Here is a 21,368-nt window from a genome sequence, read left to right as displayed (position 1 = left end):
CCCAATACACGCTGGCCACGCCCTGCTCTCACACCCGGCTGGGAGCAGATGCGTCTGTTGTGACTCACACCCATACACAGCACACACACTCACGTGCTCTTATACACGGACACACACACGCACATGCGCACACAGATACGGCAGTAGGCATTTGACCAAGAAACTGTGGCTGCTGTTAGAGAGTAAATGGGGGAGGCGGGGAGTCCTCACCTCTGGAGTCTCCCAGACTTGCTGTACCACGATGCCAAGCCGCATGATGACAGACCGCTGACCCCCTCATAATGAGCCCTGGGATTCTGAGGAAAGGAGCTCCCTCTTAAGTCATCCCTGTCTGTGCCCAGAATAGGCATTCCCCAAGGGTAGGACCTTAGGCTCCTCTTTCTCTGTCGCCTGGAGCAGGAGCTCTCCCCCGGCCTTCATTTTCCACGCCTCAGTTTCCCCTCTGTGGTAGCCGCAGACATGCCTCACTTGGATCTCCTGTCAAGAAAGAACGTGCCATTCAGCTGTGGGGAATGCAGTGAGCTGACAGGCTCTCTGAGTAGCGCTTTCAGGATGCACCACAGCATTTGAGGTGAGGGTTCTGCTCTTCCCAGATGGCCCCCAGACACTGACTGTGCACAGTAGGGTTACTAAGGCGTCCACGTGTCACCTTTGCTCTGCAGCTCCGGGTCAGGCTAGCAGAGGCTCTGTCAGAGCTGGGTCGCACTCTGAGGTTCTCCCTGCTGGGTCCTGCCTTTTCCTCCTTTGTCTTTCACAGGGTCCCCCTGCCATCCAATAAACTTCCGATAATACTAACTCCGTCTTAGCATCTGATCACTAGAGGGCCTGAACTGATGCGCCTAGAGTTGGCACCATCACCTCCCCTCTGCCCCCTCCCCTCCCGAGCTCTAAGCCCAGCCTCCAGGACCAAGGAGTGATGCTGGCCATTTCCAAACCCGTCCCTGGGCTTCATTTCCCCATCTCTCAAGTCAGAACAATTCTCCCTCCGTCACCTGCACTCCCATGAACTCTTGTTTTTTAGCTAGTGCAGCTGCAGCATCACCAGAAGATCCCTCCAGTGACCTCTTAAGCAGTGACAGGCTGTCCTAGAGGGGCAGCCAATGTCTAAGTCACTGCAACATCCCCAGTGCTCATCAGAGGGCCAGGTCAGTGGAGGTGGTGATACAAGAGGGAGGAAGGAATGCTACTCACTGCAAGCAGTTACAGAAACGATGAAAGGAATATTGCTTCTTTAAGCAATAGGCCTCTCCTGCCCTCCACCAAACCATGGCTTGGAGTTAAGAAACATCTTCTCACAGGAAGAACCGGCCCCAAAGAAGGAGAGGCCTGGGGAGGTGATGAGCACCTCTTATCCTTGGAGCTGCCAGCCCCACTCGATGAATAAAGACCTAAGGTGTCTTCAACTCAGAAGCCCAGAAAGGGCAAATCTTGCTTGCATCCACACAGAAATGTGGATGGCTCCGGAAGGGGCATCCTGAGCAGTGACTCCCCAGGCCAGGTCCCCGCCAAGGAGGCCAAGACCACACCGTGGTCCCCAGCTGCCCTTCCCACTCCACTGCAGACCTCACCATCATTGAGTTCCTCAGCTGGGAGCCTTGAAGCAGTGAGTGCACGACTCAAGAGGTGGGAGAAGGACTGGGGGAGGCAAGGTGGCACCCACAGCAAGAATGAGGCAGGCAGCCAGGAAGCCACGCAGGCTCCAAATGAGTAACTGCCGACTCTTTCCTGCCTCGCCTGTCATCACGGGGGAAGGCAAGTGACTCTGCCTCTCTGTCTTTCCCCCCACCTTCTGCACCCCTCTGTTTCCCGCATCCAGAAGGGAGGTGGGGCTTGGGCCAGAGACTGGAGACTGGTTCCAGGGATCCAGGAGGAGAGACTTCAGAACAGAATACCCTTGGAGGAATCCATTCAAGAGGACATGGGGGAGCAGAGAGCAAGAGGTGGCTGTGGCCCCCTCCCCAAACCTGGACTGATGAGGCAAAAGTCAACTCCAGAGGGACTCGGGCTTTGGGGGGGGGGATGGAGAATGGAGATCCAAGTCACTGTTTCCCACCCCCTCAAATAGTCTGTCTCTGTGCCCCCCCCAACACACACACACCTCCTGTTTCTGATATCCCACTCCCACCCCAGAAGCTTTCCCAGATCATCAGACAGGTGAAAGGATGGTTTTCTCATCAGATTCCAAGAACTCCCCAGGAGTAGGCCCCCAGGTGATCCCCACAGTGCCTCAGGACATAGAACAGGACATGCAGTAACAATTCGCCAAAACAAGGTCAAACATACTCTTGGTTGAATTGTTCAGGTATTGGTTTGTTTTGGCTATTTTCTTTTTCCTGCTTCTTTTACTTCTGAAGTTGTTTTGTGACTTTTGATAGGTAAGGAAGGGTGGGTCTCCCAGGAGAACGATTCTGAAAGAACAAAGAAGTAATTTTCATTGCAAAGAATCTGCATGGAAACTACTATTCCTCAGTCACCCTGGGTGCAAGGGCATCCAGGGGCCCTGCCAGTCACTCTCGCTGCTTCCAGCCTGCCCACGTGTAGTCCTCAAGCTAAGGAGGGGGTGTCGTGTGGACACCCTCCAGAACAAGGGGAGAGGCAGCCACTCCCAGCTGATTCCCACCCCTCCTCCATCTGCCCCCTTCTGGGCCTGGCCAAGGGTCACTTGGCAAAGTGGGGTCTGGCTCTCTCCTATTCCCCAATCCTCACCTCCCTCAAATGCACCCTCAAGTAACCAAGATACTTGTCCTCAGAGAGAGCAGAACTTTAACAGGCCAAAGGACATGCTTTAATGGTGGGATTTCATCAGCTTTCTGCAGCTGATCAGATGGGTGTGTGTGTGTGTGTGTGTGTGTGTGTGTGTGTGTGTGTGTAGAGTGGGCAAAGGTTTATGAGATCCAAAGCTCATGGATTTGCCATTCATATCTAGGATTCCTGGGTCACTGTGCCAAGCAAAGGTGACTTTCCAGAATGAGGACAAAATTCCACTGCCCTGCTAGAGCACTGAGGCCTGAGAGGGAGTAGTGGCAGGGTCGCAGGGGGAGGCAAGGACCTCTGACTCCTGAGCCTAACCTAGCCTCCAGAAGTGAGAATGGATGAGGAGATGGCTTGTGATTCTTCAAACACTTCCTCCCCTGAGAAAGCGAGTTCAAACCCCAGAATGGCCAGGGCAAGGGCATCTCCACAGTTCTCCTGTCTGGGGAAGGGCTTATGTCCAGGCTTACTGATTATATCTGGAAGGAGGTAGAAATTTGGAGGGAGTACAATAGCTCCCCAGGTCCTCCTCAGGCAACAGGTGCCACTGTCTTATATATCTCTGTGCCCCAGTGCAAAGCGCAGAGCCTGGCACACAGCAAACTCTTAATGATTGTGCAAGGGAGGGAAGGAGGGAGGGAGGGAGAATAGGAAGCAAATGCTAGCACCCCAAATAAGCCGAAATCGAGGAGCGGCTCGGCGCTCATCCCTTCCTGGCTTTCCCTTGTCTCTCCATAATTCCATCCTACCCTTAGAAGGTCAGCGGCCCGAGTACCCCGCGCTGCAGGCAGGGAGAGCAGGGTGCGCCCGCAGGGAACTCTGACGCACTTGCTGATCAGCCAGAGCCTGGAGTAAGACCTCCTTCAAGCAGCCGCACATTCCGCAGGCGCCCAGGGACGCGCAGCCCTCTCCGCCTCTCCACTGAACATCGCCTGCCCTCATCCCCCTATCACAGTCACCCATCAGTCACCCTACCCCACTGCCACCACCGCCACCTCCAGCCTCGACTGCACCAGTCTCGAACCCTCGGAAAGAGGGCAAGGCAGCCACCTGCATTTGGTCCACAAGAAGGCGCCCTTCCAGGGCGCGGAGCCAGTGAACCTGCCCCTTATTCTAAGGAAGAATAAACCGAGCTCTGAGGATGCACGGTGGAGGAGGGCTGGCCCGATGTCCCCCGCCGAACCTTGGAAGTGAGGCGTCAGAGGCCGGCTCCGGGCCTTTCTCCGTATCTCAGTTTCCCAGTACGTAAAATAGGGAAGGCTGGAGGAGGAGGGCTCTGGTTGTTTTAGGTCGGAAGAGCGCAGACCGGGCCCGCGCGCTGGCAACAGACCTTCCCTTCCCGCGTGGGGGCGCTGGAACTTCAGCTCTGCCTCCTTCCCGAGGTGCCCCGGCCCAGACGCGCAAGGGAGCGGACTCGTCATCCTTCCTGAAGCATGACCCTCCGCCCCCGCCTGGTCGTGAATGGTCCGGGAGCCCAGCCGGTGCCGAGCGCGCCCTGCCGGGTCGCCGGGGCTCAGGGGAGGCACCAAGGAACCCGGCGTCGGGACTCACTCGCGCCCTAGCTTCCCTTAGCCTGGCCTCTCCGGCGCGAGGGATGAGTTGGGGTGACTGAAAATGGATCAAACAGTGAGCCCCACCTATCTGGGGCACTTGCAGCCCAGGACCCTAGGCAGGTCGCGCCCTCAGCCTAGAGAATCAGAAGTGATTTGTGCTGTCTCCTAATCCGGCCCGCCTGCACCAGCCCTCCGAGGCGCAGAAGTGGAAAATGGGGAGGCTGGCGGGGGGACCTCCTAGAGGAGGTGGCTCTGAAGTTGGACGAGCAGAGCGCCCTGGGGTGGGGCTAAGGGGGCGTGTGGGAGTGGGAGATCGTAACCTGGCGCTTGGAAACGTCGTGAGCCAAGCAGAAAAGAATGCGACGGTTTGGGTCTTCCGGGGATGCGGTCCGAAGGGACGAAGGCCTGCCCACACCTCGCCTCTGAGGACTGACGTGTGAGACTGGCGGAGGGAGCGCTGGGACACCCGACTCGCCGGGGCTTCCCCCAGCCCCGCCCCACACCTGCGCGGCCGCCCCGCCTCTGCGGAGCCATTGGCTGCACCCGCCGCCCGTCAGACGAGCCCCCGGGGCCCGCCCTCGCTCCGAGCGGGGCCTCTTAACGCAGGGGCACCGCAGCAGCGCCACTCTGTCAGTCTCCCCAACGTCCGCTGCGCGGTACGCCGCCCATCCGCCCGCCCTTTACCGGCGCCGGGCCGCCCGCCGCGGACCCGGGGCGGACCATGCGCCCTCCTAGACCTCCGCCCGCCCGCTGGCTCTGCGTGCTGGTCGGCGCCCTAGCCTGCGCCCTCGGGCCAGCGGTGAGTGTCCGCCGAGCCGCCCAGAGTCCCGGCAGCTGGGGGTGGAGCGAGGGTGACGGGAACCCAGCCGTGTGCTCAAGTCTGTGTGGAGGGGATAAGGGGCGCGGAGCACCGTGTCTCGCCTCCCCTGCGCCCCAGACCGGATCTAGACCCGAGGGCGGGGTGGGGTCTCCGTCGAGCCTAGTCCCTTCCAGCGCTGTTTGGAGCCCGCTCAGCGCCGGGATCTGGGACACCGGTGGAGGGGAGACGGTTAAGGGCGGACTCCAAACTTGCCTTCCGTGTAGTACCTGTGGGTTGGGGAAGTCAGTGGATGCAGGGTCAGGGACTGTGGTCCACTGAAATGGAAGGTCTGCTAGACAGGAGGTTGGAGGCAGGCTGTGAGGGTCGTCGTTGTGTGCTGTGCCCCACCGGAGGTGTCTGTGGGGCATTAAGCTACTTGTAGAAGTGACATTCAGCAGCAGACCAAACACGGAGGACCCTGGGACCCGGGAAGGGGCTTTTGGGATCAGGTGGCTGGCAGGCAGACCCTTCTGTGCCCTCCCACTGAGCAGAGCTGAAAGGTATGGAGCTCAAGGTGGAAGGTGGTGGGCAGTAAGGATTTGGAGTGGTGTTTCTCAGGGAGGGCCAGACATGTGCATGGGGAAAGCTAACCAGGGAACAAACAACCAACAAACAGTGGCCACCCTCTTCCTCCCACTTCTGTTTCATCTCCATATGGGTGTGTGTGTGCCCCTGGTGCATGTGTGCCCTCGTGCCCCATGTGTGGGTGTGCCCATGTGTGTGCCTGGGGGTGTGGCTTACCTGGGCTGCAGGGCAGATTCTGGTTGAGGCAGGAGATGCATGAGTCATCTCTCTGTAAGATCAGGGAAGACCTGAAGACTACCCAAGCCCATTTTACAGATGGGCAAAGTGAGGCCCAAAGATAACAGAGCCACACCTGTCCCCCACCCATCAGACCTGGGCTGAGGTTGATTTCTTTCTACCCTTACCCCAGGACTTGAGGAATCTGCAGTTGCTGCTTGGACAGGGCCTAAAACCTGTGGGTTCCAGGTCTGGCACCAGCTCCAAGTTGGCTGGTGGGTGGATGGAGTATATTGGTCATCTAGTTTCTTCTATCCCATGATTACCTCCCTTACCATCACCTCCACCAGGGCAGGAATCTCTGTTCCATCTAGCTAATGTCTTGCGCACTCCGGGATGGGGTGCTCATCGTTTGTCCTGGGAGCAGGCCTTAAGACAATTGGCATAATTCCTCTCCTCCCACTGATGGCCGTGGTGAGACCCACCTCCTGAGCACTCAAAGCCCCACCAAGTTCTGGCCCTGAGGCCGTAGCTCTGGCACCACTTACAGCCTCTCAGTGTCACAAAGCCTCCAGGCCTCACCAGCAACCCTCGGGCTCTTCCACCCTTGGGCTCCAACCACTCAAATTCTCCCTGGAGGGGCTTCCCTGGTGGCACAGTGGTTGAGAGCCCGCCTGCCGATGCAGGGGACGCGGGTTCGTGCCCCGGTCTGGGAAGATCCCACATGCCGCGGAGCGGCTGGGCCCGTGAGCCATGGCCGCTGAGGCTGCGTGTCCGGAGCCTGTGCTCCGCAATGGGAGAGGCCACAACAGTGAGAGGCCTGCGTACCGCAAAAAAAAAAAAACAAAAAAATTCTCCCTGGATGAGCCAGGGATCTTGAGACCGCCACTGGCACCCCATTCTCCCATCCCTGGAGGCTTCTCAGCCTAGGGGCAGAGTGATTTCAGTGGGGCCCCTTCTCGTGCAACATCTGCCCCCCACCTCCTGAGAAAGTCCAAAGCCTGGCTCTTCCCATGCCTACCCTCCCCTGTTCTTTCCACATTTTGTTTGGTTAGTTCCCAACTTGAGCTGCTCCTCCAGAAAGCCTTCCCTGATTGCTCCAGCCCACTCAGCCCTTCCCCCTCTGACCCCACCCTTCAACCCTACTCACCTCCCAGCCTGGGCTCTTTTGACCATCCCATGGGATCAAGGGCTAAGGTCTCTCACCCTCCCATGTTCCCTACAGCCCAGTGCAGGGCTGGGCCCACAGAGGGAGAAGGGACTCACCCAGGAGTGGATGAGAGCAGAAGGGACTCACCCAGGAGTGGATGAGGGCAGGCTGGAATGAGGGGCCCCCATTTCCCTCTCTATTTCTCCCTCCTCCCCACCAGCCAGCACTTGCTCCCATAAGGAATTGACACCAGGCAATCCTACTCCAGCCAGACTTGGCGGGGGGGTGGGGGTGGCAGGGGTGGGAGTACGTTACCAGAGTCATAAAATGGTAGCTGCAAAGTTCAGTTTGAAAGCCCAAGGCCTTATCACTCCTGTTTATGGAGCCCTGACCTCAGTCTGTGAAGAGGAAATCTCTGAACAGGGAAGCAAGAAAAGGAAAGAAAACCTCCAGTGTCTCAGAAGAGGAAGTCCGCCCCAAGACCACCCTCCAGGCCTTCCACTACTCCCACCCCCTGGACAGCAGGCACAGGGGCTCCTCACTGGTAGCAGAACTGCTCAGGCCAGTACCCAGCCCAGAGCAGGGGCAGGAGGTGTCATAGAGAAGGAGCAGACCCACGCCCTGCCCTGGGAAGATTCTCCAGTTGGTAGGGGAGAGCTGAGCCAGTGACCCAGGAGAACCAGCCCAGGTGGGTGTGGGGTGCAGCTGCCCAGAAATGGGGCAAGGGTTGCTGAGAGGAGCAGTCAGGGAAGGCTCCCTGGAGGAGGAAGAGTAGTCCCTGAAGAGTTCAGCCAAATGGTCCAACCTTCCACCTGAGACCATAAAACAACCTCTGTTGGCAGGACCAATGAGCCTGACCCCAGAAAGTGGAGGAAGCCCTCAGCTCCCCCCAGAGACTGGGGTGGCCCTGGGCTTGGGGGACACTTGGTTCCTCTGATTCTTCTCTGAAGCGGGTTGCTGGCCATCTGCTCCTGAAGGCTTCACCTTGCCGTAGGCATGCTGCCCCAGCCCTCTGCTTCCAGCTGCTCCAGAAGCTGTCCATGGCTACCCAGCCCTCCCGGCCCCCAGCAAGCCATCCTATGGGCTTTAAGAAACACAGCTACAGAGGGGTCAGGTCTCCTCCTTAAGTCAAGGGCCAACGTCAGTTAGGCCTGCCCAGGGCTCCCCAGGGACTGCGCTGGAAGAGCGAGCTCCCTTCAGAGGTTTCCACCCTCTCATGCTCCCCTGAGTCTCCATCTTTCCTGACGTTTCTAGAGCTTCCATGATAAGGAGCCTGAGCTGGGTCCTCCCCTCACTCCATGGCAATGGCCAGTTGACCTGGAGAGCAGGTTTCCTTTCTTTGGAAGGGCCTCTGTTTCCCCATCACAAAAGGGAGGGTGAGAACCCTTGGCCCAAGATTCAAGAGAAATGGGAAGAGAGGCCAGCTCCACCCTGGCTGGGGCAGAGTCTTCCCACCCACCCACCCCCAGCATCACGACTGACTGTGAAATGGGCTTGGCCGTCCAGTCAGGACTTCAGTGAGACTCGAAGGAGGTGAAAGTGCTGTGTGAACTATGTGACAGGTCTTTCTTTCCTCTTGATCCCCAGCTTGGGAGCCCTAGGGACCCTTCTTCAGCCCTCTCTTGCCCCCCTTGCCCAGGGGCTTCCAGGGCAGGCGGGAGTACTGGGGACAGGGAGTAGTGCTTCCTCATGGGCGGCCAGACAGTTTGGGGGGTGAGACTCCAGGCCCAGGTAGGCAACGGATGATGGGCCTCCCTGCACGCAGGCAGCCTCATGGCAACCCGGCCTGGGTGGAGCCTGCCACTCGCAGGGGCCCTTCGCTGTGGCACCCCTGGACGCGGATGCAGGAATGGGGCCAGGGGACTAGACAGAGCCCTGTCCCTTTCTCCCTGCTCTTTGTCATCATCCTCCCAGACTCAGCCCTCCCCTCTCTGACTTTCCCAACACAAAGCTGTTCTCATTGCACCCAGGAAAATGTACAATACATGCAAACTCTCCCACATACCTTCGATGTATTTCAGAAGAAAAAGAAATACAATTTAATCTTTCCATCACATTATGGGTTTTTTTTAACTTTTATTGTGAACATTTTCAAACATATTTTTTTTAAGTGGAGTGAATAGTATAATGAACATGGAAATACCCATTTCTTGGAGTGATGTCAGCAAAATGGCAGGCAGTATAGGAATGTCCTGTGTTTGTCCACTCCCAATGTCTAGATTTGAAAATTATTAACCTTTAACCATTAATATTTGCATCATTTGCTTTTTTTGGCCAAACTATTTTAAAATACATTATAGACATCATAGAACAAATTATTTTAAGATGCATCTCTAAAATCAAAGGATATTTTCCTATGTAACTATGATACCATTATCGCACCTAACAAAATTAACAGGGATTCCTTAATAGTCGATATTCAGATATCCCCCAGCAGCATTTAATCCAGCATCACAAGATGAGTGGTGATATTATCAAGGTGGGAGGGTTGCACCTACTACGAGGACCTTTCCTGCCTGTGCCATGATGGGACTGTACAGCAAGCTGGCAGGTGGGCGAGGGGATGAGCAGGAGGTCTGGAGCAGGGTGGGTGGGCAGGAAGCTGGGCTTCACTGGACAGGGCCCAATCTTATATGCACCTCCTCTCATGTGGTTCATGATGTGAAGGTCCATATCTCCCAGGAAGTGCCTCCCACCATCTTAAAAACAAGTTTTTCCTGCCCAGGGGGTCATCAGACGAGGAGAAGAGGTCACTAGCCGACGTATCGAGGAGTCATGGCTCCCTGTGTCGGTGCCCTGCTCTCTGCCGGTGACCCGACATCAACATCACCCACAGACACCGTGTTTGAAACTGAGTGTCTTTCCCCAGTGGTGCCCAGGATGACTTTCAAAGGACAGAGGATTTAAACCTGAGTCTCTGCCGCCCCGGCTTTGCTGGCCATTCTTGTGGCGATCCTCTGCAAAGAAAGCCTGTAAGGCTTCATGCCCCTCAGTAAACCTTGCAAGAAGGGCCTCTTGAGGGACCAGGCTTAACCCCAGGCTGAATGCCTTTGCTTGCATTCTCCTAATAATGAGAGCCCTTGCCCTGGTACCACCCTAAGCTGAGGAAAGTTCTTTCTTGCCCCAAACCCAAGCCTGCATCCCAAGCCCTATGTCTCCACTCTTTTTCTTACCCCCCATCCACCAACACCAATTCTCACTCCATCCTCCTACCCCACCCCACCACCAGAGCTCAGCCTTCCCCAGGACTTGCAGAGACAGGAGGCTTTGGACTATTGGCAAAAGGATGTCAAAATACGGGGAGGGGGAGAGAAATCAGACTGCAGTAGGGGGTAGGGGAAAACCAGGCTTGAGACCTCTCCTCTGGAGGGCACTGCTGCCACTTGTCAGTGGGCAGGACATTCAGACTGCCTGGGGTTCCGCAGGGCATTCAGGCTGGCGCTAGGCTGGGTCTGGGCGTAGACAGCAAGGCAGCCAGGCATGAGGGGCTGGGCTGGGCTGGGGCTTTGGCAACAACTGCTAACCCTTGGCAATCCCCTCGTGTCCCTTACATGTGACCCAACACAACCCTGGATGTAGGTGGTGCTGTCATTGTCCTCATTTTACAGGTGAGGTGAGGTGACTTGCCCAAGGTCGCCCAGCCCGAAAGTGGCAGACAGTATGATTCCAGAACTTGTGGACTTAACTAGGCTCTGCTGTCTCAGAAGAGGAGCTACTTCTTCCAAAGTGGCTATGGCGTGTCACGTGACGCCCTGGGACTTTAGAGGCAGTTTTTAATTAGTGAAATGTACAAATCTGAAGTGATGGCTCAAGGAATTGTCTCACACGTGTGCACCTGTGTAGCCACCACCCAGATCAAGCTATTATACATTCCCATCAGCCCAACAGACTCCCTTGTGTCTCTTCCCACTAAGATGATAATTTCAACTTCTTTTAGTGCCCTCTGCAAAGCCAGGAGCATGTTTCTCCTGTTTTCCATGACTGCTGGATCCCATGATTTACCTTACCTTCCTATGCCTGCCCCCATTCCTTCCTCCTTTTACTCCTTCTCTCCTCTCCCCTTCACCTCCTCCTTGGCTACAAGATCTCCATCTCCTTACCGATTCAAACACAAAAGCCAAAATGAAGGGGGCAGCAGGGGAAGCTGGGTTGCAGTCCTGTGTGCCTTTGATCACACTGCTTTCTCTCTGGGTCCTCAGTTTCCCCTCATGACTCTTTGTTGCCCCCTTATTTCAGTGGGGGGCAGGGAGGAGCTTAAATAAATCGTGGGATACGGGATGGTAATGGGAGGATGGTAAATGTGACCCTCCCGAGCCCCCGCTCTCTACTCCCCATTCCCCAGCTTGTTCCAACCATCCCTAGCAGGAAAAAAAAAAAAAAAAGAGCCCTCCTTTGACAAACCTCAGAAGCGCAAATCATCCATGGTGGCCCACAGTGCTTGGTAATTTACAGGCAGGAAGTTCTTTCTGCTGTCTCACCTATTCCAGCCTGCTGCAGTTTAGACCCCTCTCACAGACTAGCTGCTCCTCAGAGGGACTCACGCGCACCCACCGCCCTGCTTCTGTCTCCCGTGGCTTCTCCAGCCATAGTTCTCCGGCCCTGGGATGAAGCTGGAGGTTCTGATTCAAGACCGGTAGCTGTGGTCTCAAGCTTCCCTTGAGGGGGTTGCGTATGGCCCACAACACCTGAGCTGGCCTCACCCCGTCTCTCTGAGCCCCTAGCATCTAACAGCTACAACTCTCAGCATCTTCACCCTTTCCCCCAGAACCACAGCCTTTGCCCTATATCTCAGGCAGCCCCACGTCAGGAAGAGGAAGCAGGGCCTCTCCCAAGCCCCTCACGGTGGGAATAAAAAGGAGGAGGCCTACTGAGCAAGTGGAATTAACAGGACTTGGCTAATCCACGCCCCCAGCCAGATACTCAGGACTCTCCTACAAACCCCCAGTCAGTCACCTCCCACATCCGGCCAACAAAATGGCAGGAGACACAGGATCAGGATTGAAGGAATGCTATGGACTTCTTCACTCTTGCCTGAGTCCCTTCTTTCGGGCTCAGGAACTGCTGTCACAGAGAAGGTATTGGGGGTCCAGTCTGGCCTGAAACTCTCATCTTAAACCAACTGCAAGGTGAGACTGACTTTGAGGCCTGCTTCCTCCTCTCCACGTGAGGTGGCAGGAGGCAAGTTGGGAGACCTAGGCAGTGGTGGGATTAGGAAGGGTCTTGAATGCCAGTTTTGATGTCTGGGCTTTGACTCCTAGGACCATCAGATATTTGATGCAGGAGAACGAGGATGGGGATACACAGTTTACAAAGATCCCTCAGGTTGCAGGTGGTGGGAATGAAAGCTACTACACTAGTCCAGGCAGAGCTGATGAGGCCTGGCCCCTGCCTACATCTCCCAACTTGTCTCCTGATGCCTCCAGCGCCCCTTGCTGCAGCTACATCGGGCTTCTTGCAACCTTGAATGTATTAGGCATTTTCATGCCTCTGCGCTTCTGCACACACTGCTCCTACTTTCTGGAATGTTCTTACTCTACCTCTAATTGTCAAACTCTTACGCAACATCAGAGGCCCACCACTACTGCTCATTCTCTGTGAAGCCCACACACCAGCTCTATCCTCCCCTGGAACCCTTCCCTGGGACCATTAGACTTGGCTACATCTGGCTGGGAATTTTCTAATTTTGTGTGTCTGGAGTCCAGATGGATAATGAGGATGTTTAGAATAGGGAAGTATGTAGAAGAGGAAGTCCATAGTCTGCCCAAATTCCTCAGTGATAAGGGCTAGAGACAGCTGTTCCTGGCCCTGTCCTCCAAAGGGCAATGGCTGACCAGATGGCCCAAGACAAGGCCATGGAGAGGGACTGATGCAGTCCAGACCAGTGACCAGAGACTTAGGTCCCTCTGGAAATGTGCATTGCTGAGTGACCTCCAGTCCCTCTTTGGGTCTCTATTTCCTTTACCCTTCTCCAGATGGGGCCCAGCACCCAACTGTGGTGAAAGCAGAACTCATCCTCTAGACCAGTGGTCCCCAACATTTTTGGCACCAGGGACCGGTTTCGTGGAAGACAATTTTTCCACGGACAGGGTGAGGCGGGGGTGGGGGAGATGATTCAGGCAGTAATGTGAGGGATGGGGGGGATGGTTTAGGCGGTAATGTGAGCAACGGGGGTCAGACGAAGCTTCACTCGCCTGCCCGCCGCTCACCTCCTGCTGTGTGGCCCGGTTCTTAATCCTGCAGCCCAGGGGGTTGGGGACCTGTGCTCTAGACCACCCTCACTTTATTCAGAGATACCCCCAGGCTCCCAGGTTATCCCAAGGGCTCCTGCCCTTCCTCTACACACTGCCTCTCAGGAGAGACACTGTGGCTGTGCTGCTGGGGGAGCAGAGTTGCCTAGAGAAGGTGACCCCACACCCCTTCACCCTCAGAAAATAGCAGGCAGAAGCCACCAGGAGGCCTATGATGCCCTCAGTGACTGGAAAATAACTGTGTCCCGGCAAATAGCATGGCCATAGCCCAGGCTTAAGAGGGTTCAGCAAATGAGGGCATCCATTGTCCTGTCTTCAGAGCACACGTCTGGACTCCTGGTTACAAGGACAGAAAACTCAACTGGCTTAAGCCGTACAGAAAGTTATTGAGTCATGTTCCTGGAAGCAGGGCTGATTTCAGGCATGGCTGCATTCAGGGGCTCGGACAATGTCAAGAGGATCCAGTTTTTCTCTACTTCTTTATCCTTCCTTTAACTGTGTGGCTTCATCATTGTGCTATACTTGGCAACAAGGTTCTAGCCCCTTGGCAGTAGTTCTAGCCCCTGCGTCCTTTGAGGTTTCCAGTCCAGTGGGAAAGAACAAATCCACTTGCCTAATTGCTTAATCCAAGGTCCCAGGAATGAGCTTCCTGGCTCTGAGGAGCCTGAATTAGACCATGTGCCAGGGACTATGGCCAGGAACACTTTGACTGGCTTAAGTCTGGTCGTATATTGATCCCCTGGAAGAGGGTTCATCAGAACCCCATAGACTAAGAGTGGGGAAGGACGTGGTTTTCCAGGTAGAGGTGAGGACATGGCGTCAGAGGAAGGTGAAGGATGGTAGAAGGCAGCAACACAGATGTCTACTACTACCCGTTCTGCTTTCATGTTGTGGGGTGATGGCAGCTGAAAATGGGCAGGAGAAGCAGGCCAGGCCAGGGGAGAACCAGAAGGCAGAACAAACCCTGTTGCTGGAGGACAACAAGCTGGGAAGTTACCTTGGGGAGAAACATGCTCCAAACAAGCAAGAGAGACCAATGGTGGGACACAAACTGGGGTGGCCAATCCCTGGGTTCCTCTCCCAGAGGCCACCTTTGGGATCCCTCCGGCCCCCCCTCTTCCCATGCCCCAGCAGGATGAGCCAGACACAGATCCCTTAAGACGAAGCACCATGAGTATTTCCGTCCCTTCTGGGCGGGAGGGGAAGCATGTGACCCCAGCACCCAGACCTCACTCGCCCGTGTGCCATGAGCCTGGAAGCCACACAGTGAACGTGGGTTCCATCTTGGACCATGAACGCTACCAGCCAATTAGGGTAAAGATATTAGCTGGAAAGTCATTTCAAACTTGGCATATGGAAAGTAACACAGATCTATTACGGAGCAGGATACGCTTGTTCATATAACTGTTTAAAAGAAAAGATATGAGGGGGCTTCCCTGGTGGCGCAGTGGTTGAGAGTCCGCCTGCTGATGCAGGGGACGCGGGTTCGTGCCCCGGTCCGGGAAGATCCCACCTGCAGCGGGGCGGCTGGGCCCGTGAGCCATGGCCGCTGAGCCTGCACATCCGGAGCCTGTGCTCCGCGACGGGAGAGGCCACAACAATGAGAGGCCCGCATACCGCAAAAAAAAAAAAAAAAAAAGAAAAGATAGGAGATTTAAGAGGGTGGTCCCTCTTTGGGGTCACATGCTTACAATGGGATTGACTTGTTTAGAACAACGCCAGATGGGGACCCCTTAAAAGAAGGAAATAAGGGAAACCCCACCATACCTATGCTCTCCCCACAGCCCTACTGCAAGAAGCCTTTGGGTCAGCAAGGGAGGTGGTTGAGGCCCATTTAGCCCACCAGGAAACTGAGGTCCAGGGAGTTGAAGACCATGTCCCAGGGTGAGGGGGGACAAGTGGAAGAGACGCTGATAAACTCTGATTCTGGAGCAATCTTGCTGGCCTCTCCCCACAGCCCTGTTGGGACTGTGACATTCTTCTCCCCGGGCAGAGATGAGGAAGCTGATGCGAGGTGGCAGCCACTTCCCTAAAGCCAAAGAGACAGGCAGAAGCTGCCACCAGCCCAGTGGTTCCTTCACGGAGGCCTTTACCCCCCTTCCTCACCCAGTGGCTCCCAAGACCTGATTTTTCTGGCTGTTCCTGGGCAGCTATCACCCCTACTCACATGTCAGACCCAATGCCAATGTCTCCCTGGCACACAGGTCAGATCTCACCCCTAATCCCTGGCCAGGGCACAGGGGAGGGGAGGGGAGAAGCTTGGGCTTTCCCATCCCTTTTCCTTACCTCCAGCCATCCTAAAGGGGCCCCTTGTACTTCCTGAGACCTCCCTCACCCTCATTAGATCTGACAGAGCTTGAATTATTCAGGAGCTAAGGAGGTGGGGGCAGGGGGGGGGGTCTGGCCAAGGAGGCCCAGAATTCCCTTCCCAGCCTGGTGACCCAGGGGGACTGAGCACAGGCTCCTAGAATGGGGACAGAGACTGGAAGATGCAGCCAGACTCCTGGATTCCTCCCAGGCCTGGCTCCAAGAACAGGAAGCCAGGGTCCAGCTCATAACAAGGTGACACCTCCTGGGCCCCACTCATCCATGGAGTCGGAAGCAGTGACTGAGGGCTCCCAACCCAAACTGGAAAGTCCAGTGGGCCAGCTCTGGGCTCTAAGGAGAGGCCCTCTAACCTCTGTCCATAGCCGTACCACCCACAAAGAGACAGTGTTGTTACAGCCATGGTACTGCTAGGGCCACCAGGAAACCATGACAGGGCCCTCAAGGCAGACCCCGCTTTGGGGACGATGGACAAGAGTTTGGGGTCAGGCTTCCGTTTAAGGTCGAATTCACTCTGGGGCTGGGACTGGGGTTTAGTCTGGAACTTGGATCAGTCCGGTGACTGGGCCTTGCTTGGCGCTGTGCTCCTGGAGTCCGCGGATGACAAGTAGGCTGTGGATAAGGGTGACGGGTCCCCCTCCCTGTCTCTGTTCCCCAGGGCGGCTGGGAAGTCGGGCTGCAGCAGGAGGAGTGTGACTATATGCAGATGATCAAGGTACAGCACAACCAGTGCCTGAAGGAGGCCCAGCTGGAGAATGAAACAACAGGTGAGGCCCCCAGTGGCAAGAAGGAGCCCCCAAGGAGCCCCCCTCCCGCATACCATGAGCCCAGATCCACTCTCAGGTCGAGGCCATCAGATCAAACGGCAGCACCCTCTGGTCTTCACTCCCCGATCCTGTGCTTCCCGCCTTTGGCTCAGCAGCCCTGGGGTGAGAACGGAAGGAAGTAGATGGCTTCCTTCAAAAGTTGCAGCCCGAGCCAGACTCAGAAGGGTGGGCAGGACTGGGAGAAGCAGAGAGGCTGGGAAATTGGGACATGCCCAGGCCTACTGCCCGTGGCAGGTGGGGAGCGGCTATGGCGTTCAAGGCTCCCTGTGAGGGAGGGGGAGGGCTGGAGCAGTGGGGAGCCCAGACCAGCTCTGGGCCTCCCTCCCAGAGGTCACCTCCCCGAGGCCGAGCTTACAGTTACGTAGCAGCCTGGCTCAGGAGCAGGGAGCATCTTTCTTCTTGGCTCCCCAGTGCCCCCATCTCCCTGAGGCTGGCAGTTATGCACCCCGTCCTGGGCCCCTCCAGCTGGGCCCTGCCGCCCAGGCTCTCTGCCTCCCGTAGAGGCAGTGAGCGTGTGTATAGCATCACGGATGGCCTCTGCCTCTCCCAGCTCGCAAGGAGGGCCGGCCCTTTGTCTCCCAGGGCCCTGAGACTGCGGCCTGGGTAGAGGGGTGGCCGGACCTGCCTGCTGCCTATGCCCCACCCCCCTGCCAGGGCAGGGAGGCAGGACCAGGCTGCAGACAGGCCTCGGAAAGGCTCCACAGTGGATCCGGGAGCATGCGCAACCCAGAGAGGCCCAGACCCCAGACTATAGGCCCCAAGGGCAGGCCACCCTCGTGATCCCAATGAGGTCATTGCTGGCACAGGGTGCATGGCAGGTGCCAACACCCTGTCACCAGGCAGCTGGCCCGAGATCCAGAGGAGGGCATGTATGGGTCTGTGGGCGGTGAGTCTGCCCGTGACCCCGTGAGAGGCTCTGCGCGTGTTCACGCACATCCAGCTGCGTGCTCCTGGCCCCTGTCTGTCTAGGGCTGTGGCTGTGCCTCTGGGGTGCGTAGCTCCGTGCCTCACTCTGAGTGTCTCTGTGTGTTGGAGGCATGTGTTTGTGAAAGCCTGGACCTGCCTGGATGTGTCTGCCTGGTGTGCTGTGTGTGTGTGTGTGTGTGTGTGTGTGTCTGTGGCACGCTCAGTCATGTCTGTACATGTGTGTCTGTGAGTTGTGTGTGTCTCTCTGTGCCTGTGTTTGCTTGTGTCTGGTTTCTCCACGTCCAAGTAAGTGTACATGGATGTGTATGTGCGTGTGTGTTTGTGAGTCTGTGTGCCTGGGAGTGCTTGTCAGTGTGCGTGTCTCTCTGTGCACACACGTCTATAAGACGACAAGCAGAGGCCCCCCACCCCTGCCTCGCCATCCCCCACCCCAGGCTGGGCTTTCTTTCCTGTTCAGGTGGCAGCACCCAGTGGGCATGTTCAGCCAGCCTGGGCCCTGGGCCTCTGTGGGCCTGATGACGTGTGCGGTGGGACCTGAGTGGCCTCCCTGGGGCAGACACACAGGGGATACTCTCAGGCCCAGCTCACAACCACAGGCCCTCCAGGAGCCCAGCATTTTCTTGCCCGTCACCCCATCTCAGCTTCCCGACCCTGCTGTCTCCAGCAGGACGCCTCCCTGACCACGTGTCCCCTACCAGCCCCTCTTCCCTGGCTCCCCCGCTGCCTGCTGGCCTGCACCCCAGCACAGTTCACAACCCAGGCCTGGTGGTGCTGAGATTCCTTAAGGCCAAGCATGGCCGCCCTGAGGGCAGAGCCCAGCCTCCCTCCCCTCTGTGCCTCTTCTGGTGAAGCTGAACTCAGGGCCAGAGACCCAGCTCTGAATCCACTCCTGATCTGGACCGCCGCTGGAGATCCAGAAAGCCTGAAGCCTGGCAAGTACCCAAACACAATAGCTGGCCTGCAAGACAGGGTGTGCCCAGCATTGTCAGGGCCATGCAAGATTCCTGGAAATGGCACTGAGTCCTTCAGACCAGGCAGAGTGCAAGAGGTTTGCTGGAGATGGAGCGTGTGAACAGGCTGTCCCCCTCGCCAGCGACGTGACGTGGGGCTAGTTACATAACTGCTCTGTGCCTCAGTTGCTCATCTGTAAAATGGGAGGGGGTTAAATAAGTTATTTATGTAAAGAGGGTAAAACAGTGTCTCCCGTATATAAAGGCTACATAAATGTTTGCTGATGATATTATGAACAGGGTCTTAAATCACTAGCAGGATTTGACTGGCCTGAAGAGCAGCTACATGGCCTCCAGAGCTGCTGGCACAGGAATGGAGGAGAGACTGGGAGCCGGAGTGAGGCCACAGAAGACTCAGGATAGGAGGAGTGGTAGCGGATGAGGTCCCCAAGGCAGGGAGGCTGTGCACTCTGACCAGGCCACGGAGATCCAGGCATTCTCAGCCTTCAGCTGCAGGTGCCACCTGGCTACCGCAGCCCCAGATGGCATCCGCTCCCCACTGTCGGCCCACTTTAGCATTCAGAGGCCCGAGGCTCTTCCCCAGGTGGAGATGTCCCTCCACCTCCTCTTCCCAGGCCCCCTTCTTGGGAACTTGTGAACCTTCGGACCTGGGCTGGGCTGGGTTTGGCCCAGCTGGAGTTGACTTTAGCTCAGGGGTTGGGTTTCCTGAGTAAATCTATGGGACTGGCAGGGTTGCAAAGAGACAATTAAACCTCCCTCCGGGGACGGCATCCAGAGGAGTCCTTGTTCCTCAGGGCCACCCAGACCCTGAACAGGCAAAACCGTGGCATTTGCATCTGCCTATTAGAGTGGACCCCTAGAGACCACTAGGGGGTCTGTGCATCCGTCACCAGCCAGGCCTTCAAGGCTAATAGGTACACAGCGGAGAGCTCAGCCTGCGATGCAGGGCTTTCTCCAAACTCACTCCCTAATCACCACCCCTGTCACAATTCACAGTGTGCCTGGGTGGGGGGCATCTGTGTTGTATGTGAGTTTTATGAAGACTCTTCAAGAACTAGCTAAATCCCAATATACCCATCACCCGATCACACCCAACAGCTCCTTTTTACAAGAAATATTTTCTAATGCCTCCCTTACTATTATAAAATGAAATTTAGGACACACAGTTTTTTTTAATGATGTTCTAGTTATAACGTAAAACAAAAATAAAGACACATATAATAAAATACTATGTGTGCTGGAATACTGTGTGTACATTCCAGCACAATCACACCGAAAGATAAGAAGACATAGTCTAAAGGTTGTACCTATAAATATAAATTCTGGGAATGTGAGAGCTTTAAACATAGATTGGTATATATGCCGGTTGCATCACCGACCCAGGTTCACGGCAGCATTGTCGTAGGTGATTTTCCAAAACATTGAACGGCTCTTAGTGAGAACAACTCTTAGAGCACAACGAAGCCCAGTCTTCTCTTCCTTTACTTGGCGGTTGCATTCCTGGAAAACTCGTATTGTCAGACCCGTACAATAAGTACCTTGTGTTTATATGTAAAATGGAGTGAGAGTCTAGCCTCTGGTCATTACAAAAGGTTTTCATCTATGCAAACGCCCAGCAACTCATTTGAAAGTCCCAAACACTACACAATTCATCGCTGTGCACGACCATGCAGGATACCTGCCTGGCGTCCCTGTCGCCTGCCCATTGAATGCCGGGGAAGGCCCCCCTAGTCTCTGCAACAAACAAAACCCCACCACTGTTTGAAACACACAGGGGGGCGCTCTGTCTCTCACCAAGGACCATGGGGCTGTACTTATGCCTCCTTCTCCCCCTTCCCTGTACAGCCTGGGCAGGGCTGTGCCTCCCCTCTCGGACTGGAGGCTCCTCAAGGTGGGAGCCTGGAGGAGGAGGAAAAGAGTGGGTGCCTGTGGGCTCAGGCCCCAAGGCTGGAGGCACCTGGTGGCCACGCTGACCCATGTGTCCTCTGCCTTCACCCCACAGGCTGCAGCAAGATGTGGGACAACCTCACCTGCTGGCCAGCCACCCCTCGGGGCCAGGTGGTCGTCTTGGCCTGCCCTCTCATCTTTAAACTCTTCTCCCCCATTCAAGGTAAGAAGCCTGGGTTGAAGGGCAGGGGCTTGGTGGCAGGAGTAGAGCCGGCTGGAGTAGGGACTCACCTCTCAAGGAAGTGAGAAGGCAAAGGAGGTGCTCAAAGAGGCTGGAGCAATCAGGGGTGGCTTCCTGGAACAGGTTGCACTGACATTAGTTCTCTGAAGGACTCATGGGATTTGGTTAGCTCTTCACAGAAAGATAAGCATGTGGGAAGGTCTCACTAAATATTTGCTCAGCAATTGATAACTGATTGACTGATAGTTATGGCTGCCATGTTCCCATTGTTTTGGGCTGGCCACGAATGAGTCTTTCACTTCTCCGAGGCAATGACCTTTCTGACTTTACGAAACTGACCTTTCTTACACACCTTGTCAAGTTCTGCTTAAGTGAATGTTCACATATAAGGCAGAAAGGAAAAGCAGGAAGCTCTTTAGGAAGTGGGCTGTCTAGCTACCAGTAATTAAAGATGACACAGTAAGTCATCCTTTCATTCAGTGAATGTTCATTAAACACCTACTGTGTTGACTGGCACTGAGCTAGACAAGCACAGTGAGGGGCAGAGGGATAAAATGCTCTGTCCTCGGGGAGCTCACGTTCTAGTTGGAGAGGCGTGTAGCAAGAAAACAAATGCATGTATTATAAACGATAAGCGGTGCTGGGAGAGAGAAGAGAGGGAAACAACCTTAGGCGGGCGTCATGGCGGCCTCTCTGAGGAGGTGATACTGCAGCTGCGGTCTGAAGACCTGGGCTGGGAAAGAGCTGCAAAGGTCCTGGCGGGGGGAATCACTCAGAGGATCAACAGCCCATGGGATGAGCCCTGAGGAAACTCAGTGGAGGCCAGTGTGGCTAGAGCAGTGAGCCCAGGGGAGGGAGGAGAGGAAAGAGATAGGCGGGCAGAGGCCA

At 55.8% G+C, this 21,368-nt stretch overlaps 1 protein-coding gene and 1 long non-coding RNA gene across 4 annotated transcripts in view; one reads left to right on the top strand and one right to left on the bottom strand.

Annotated features, from left to right (window-relative positions):
* Positions 1-216: 216 nt before the first annotated feature.
* LOC109552006 (uncharacterized) lies at positions 217-4,718 on the bottom strand. The gene is made up of 3 exons (XR_002178702.2): positions 4,625-4,718; positions 2,284-2,408; positions 217-477 (listed from the first exon to the last, which is right to left on the bottom strand). It is a non-coding gene; the product is annotated as an uncharacterized lncRNA (long non-coding RNA).
* A 193-nt stretch (positions 4,719-4,911) lies between these two features.
* Positions 4,912-21,368, top strand: part of VIPR1 (vasoactive intestinal peptide receptor 1) — a 33,079-nt gene continuing 16,622 nt past the window's right edge. For all 3 annotated transcript variants that reach the window (XM_033864671.2, XM_073811050.1, XM_073811049.1), the window contains exons 1-3: positions 4,912-5,103; positions 16,286-16,394; positions 20,355-20,462. In XM_033864671.2, coding sequence (XP_033720562.1) covers positions 5,026-5,103; positions 16,286-16,394; positions 20,355-20,462 — 295 coding nt within the window. In that variant the 5' untranslated portion in view covers positions 4,912-5,025. The remainder of the gene's footprint in view (positions 5,104-16,285; positions 16,395-20,354; positions 20,463-21,368) is intronic.

The sequence above is a fragment of the Tursiops truncatus genome, chromosome 10 (assembly GCF_011762595.2).
Source record: "Tursiops truncatus isolate mTurTru1 chromosome 10, mTurTru1.mat.Y, whole genome shotgun sequence".
NCBI lineage: Eukaryota > Metazoa > Chordata > Mammalia > Artiodactyla > Delphinidae > Tursiops > Tursiops truncatus.
The sequence above is the reverse complement of the archived record's forward strand: the minus strand, read 5'-3'. Positions and strand labels throughout refer to the sequence as shown.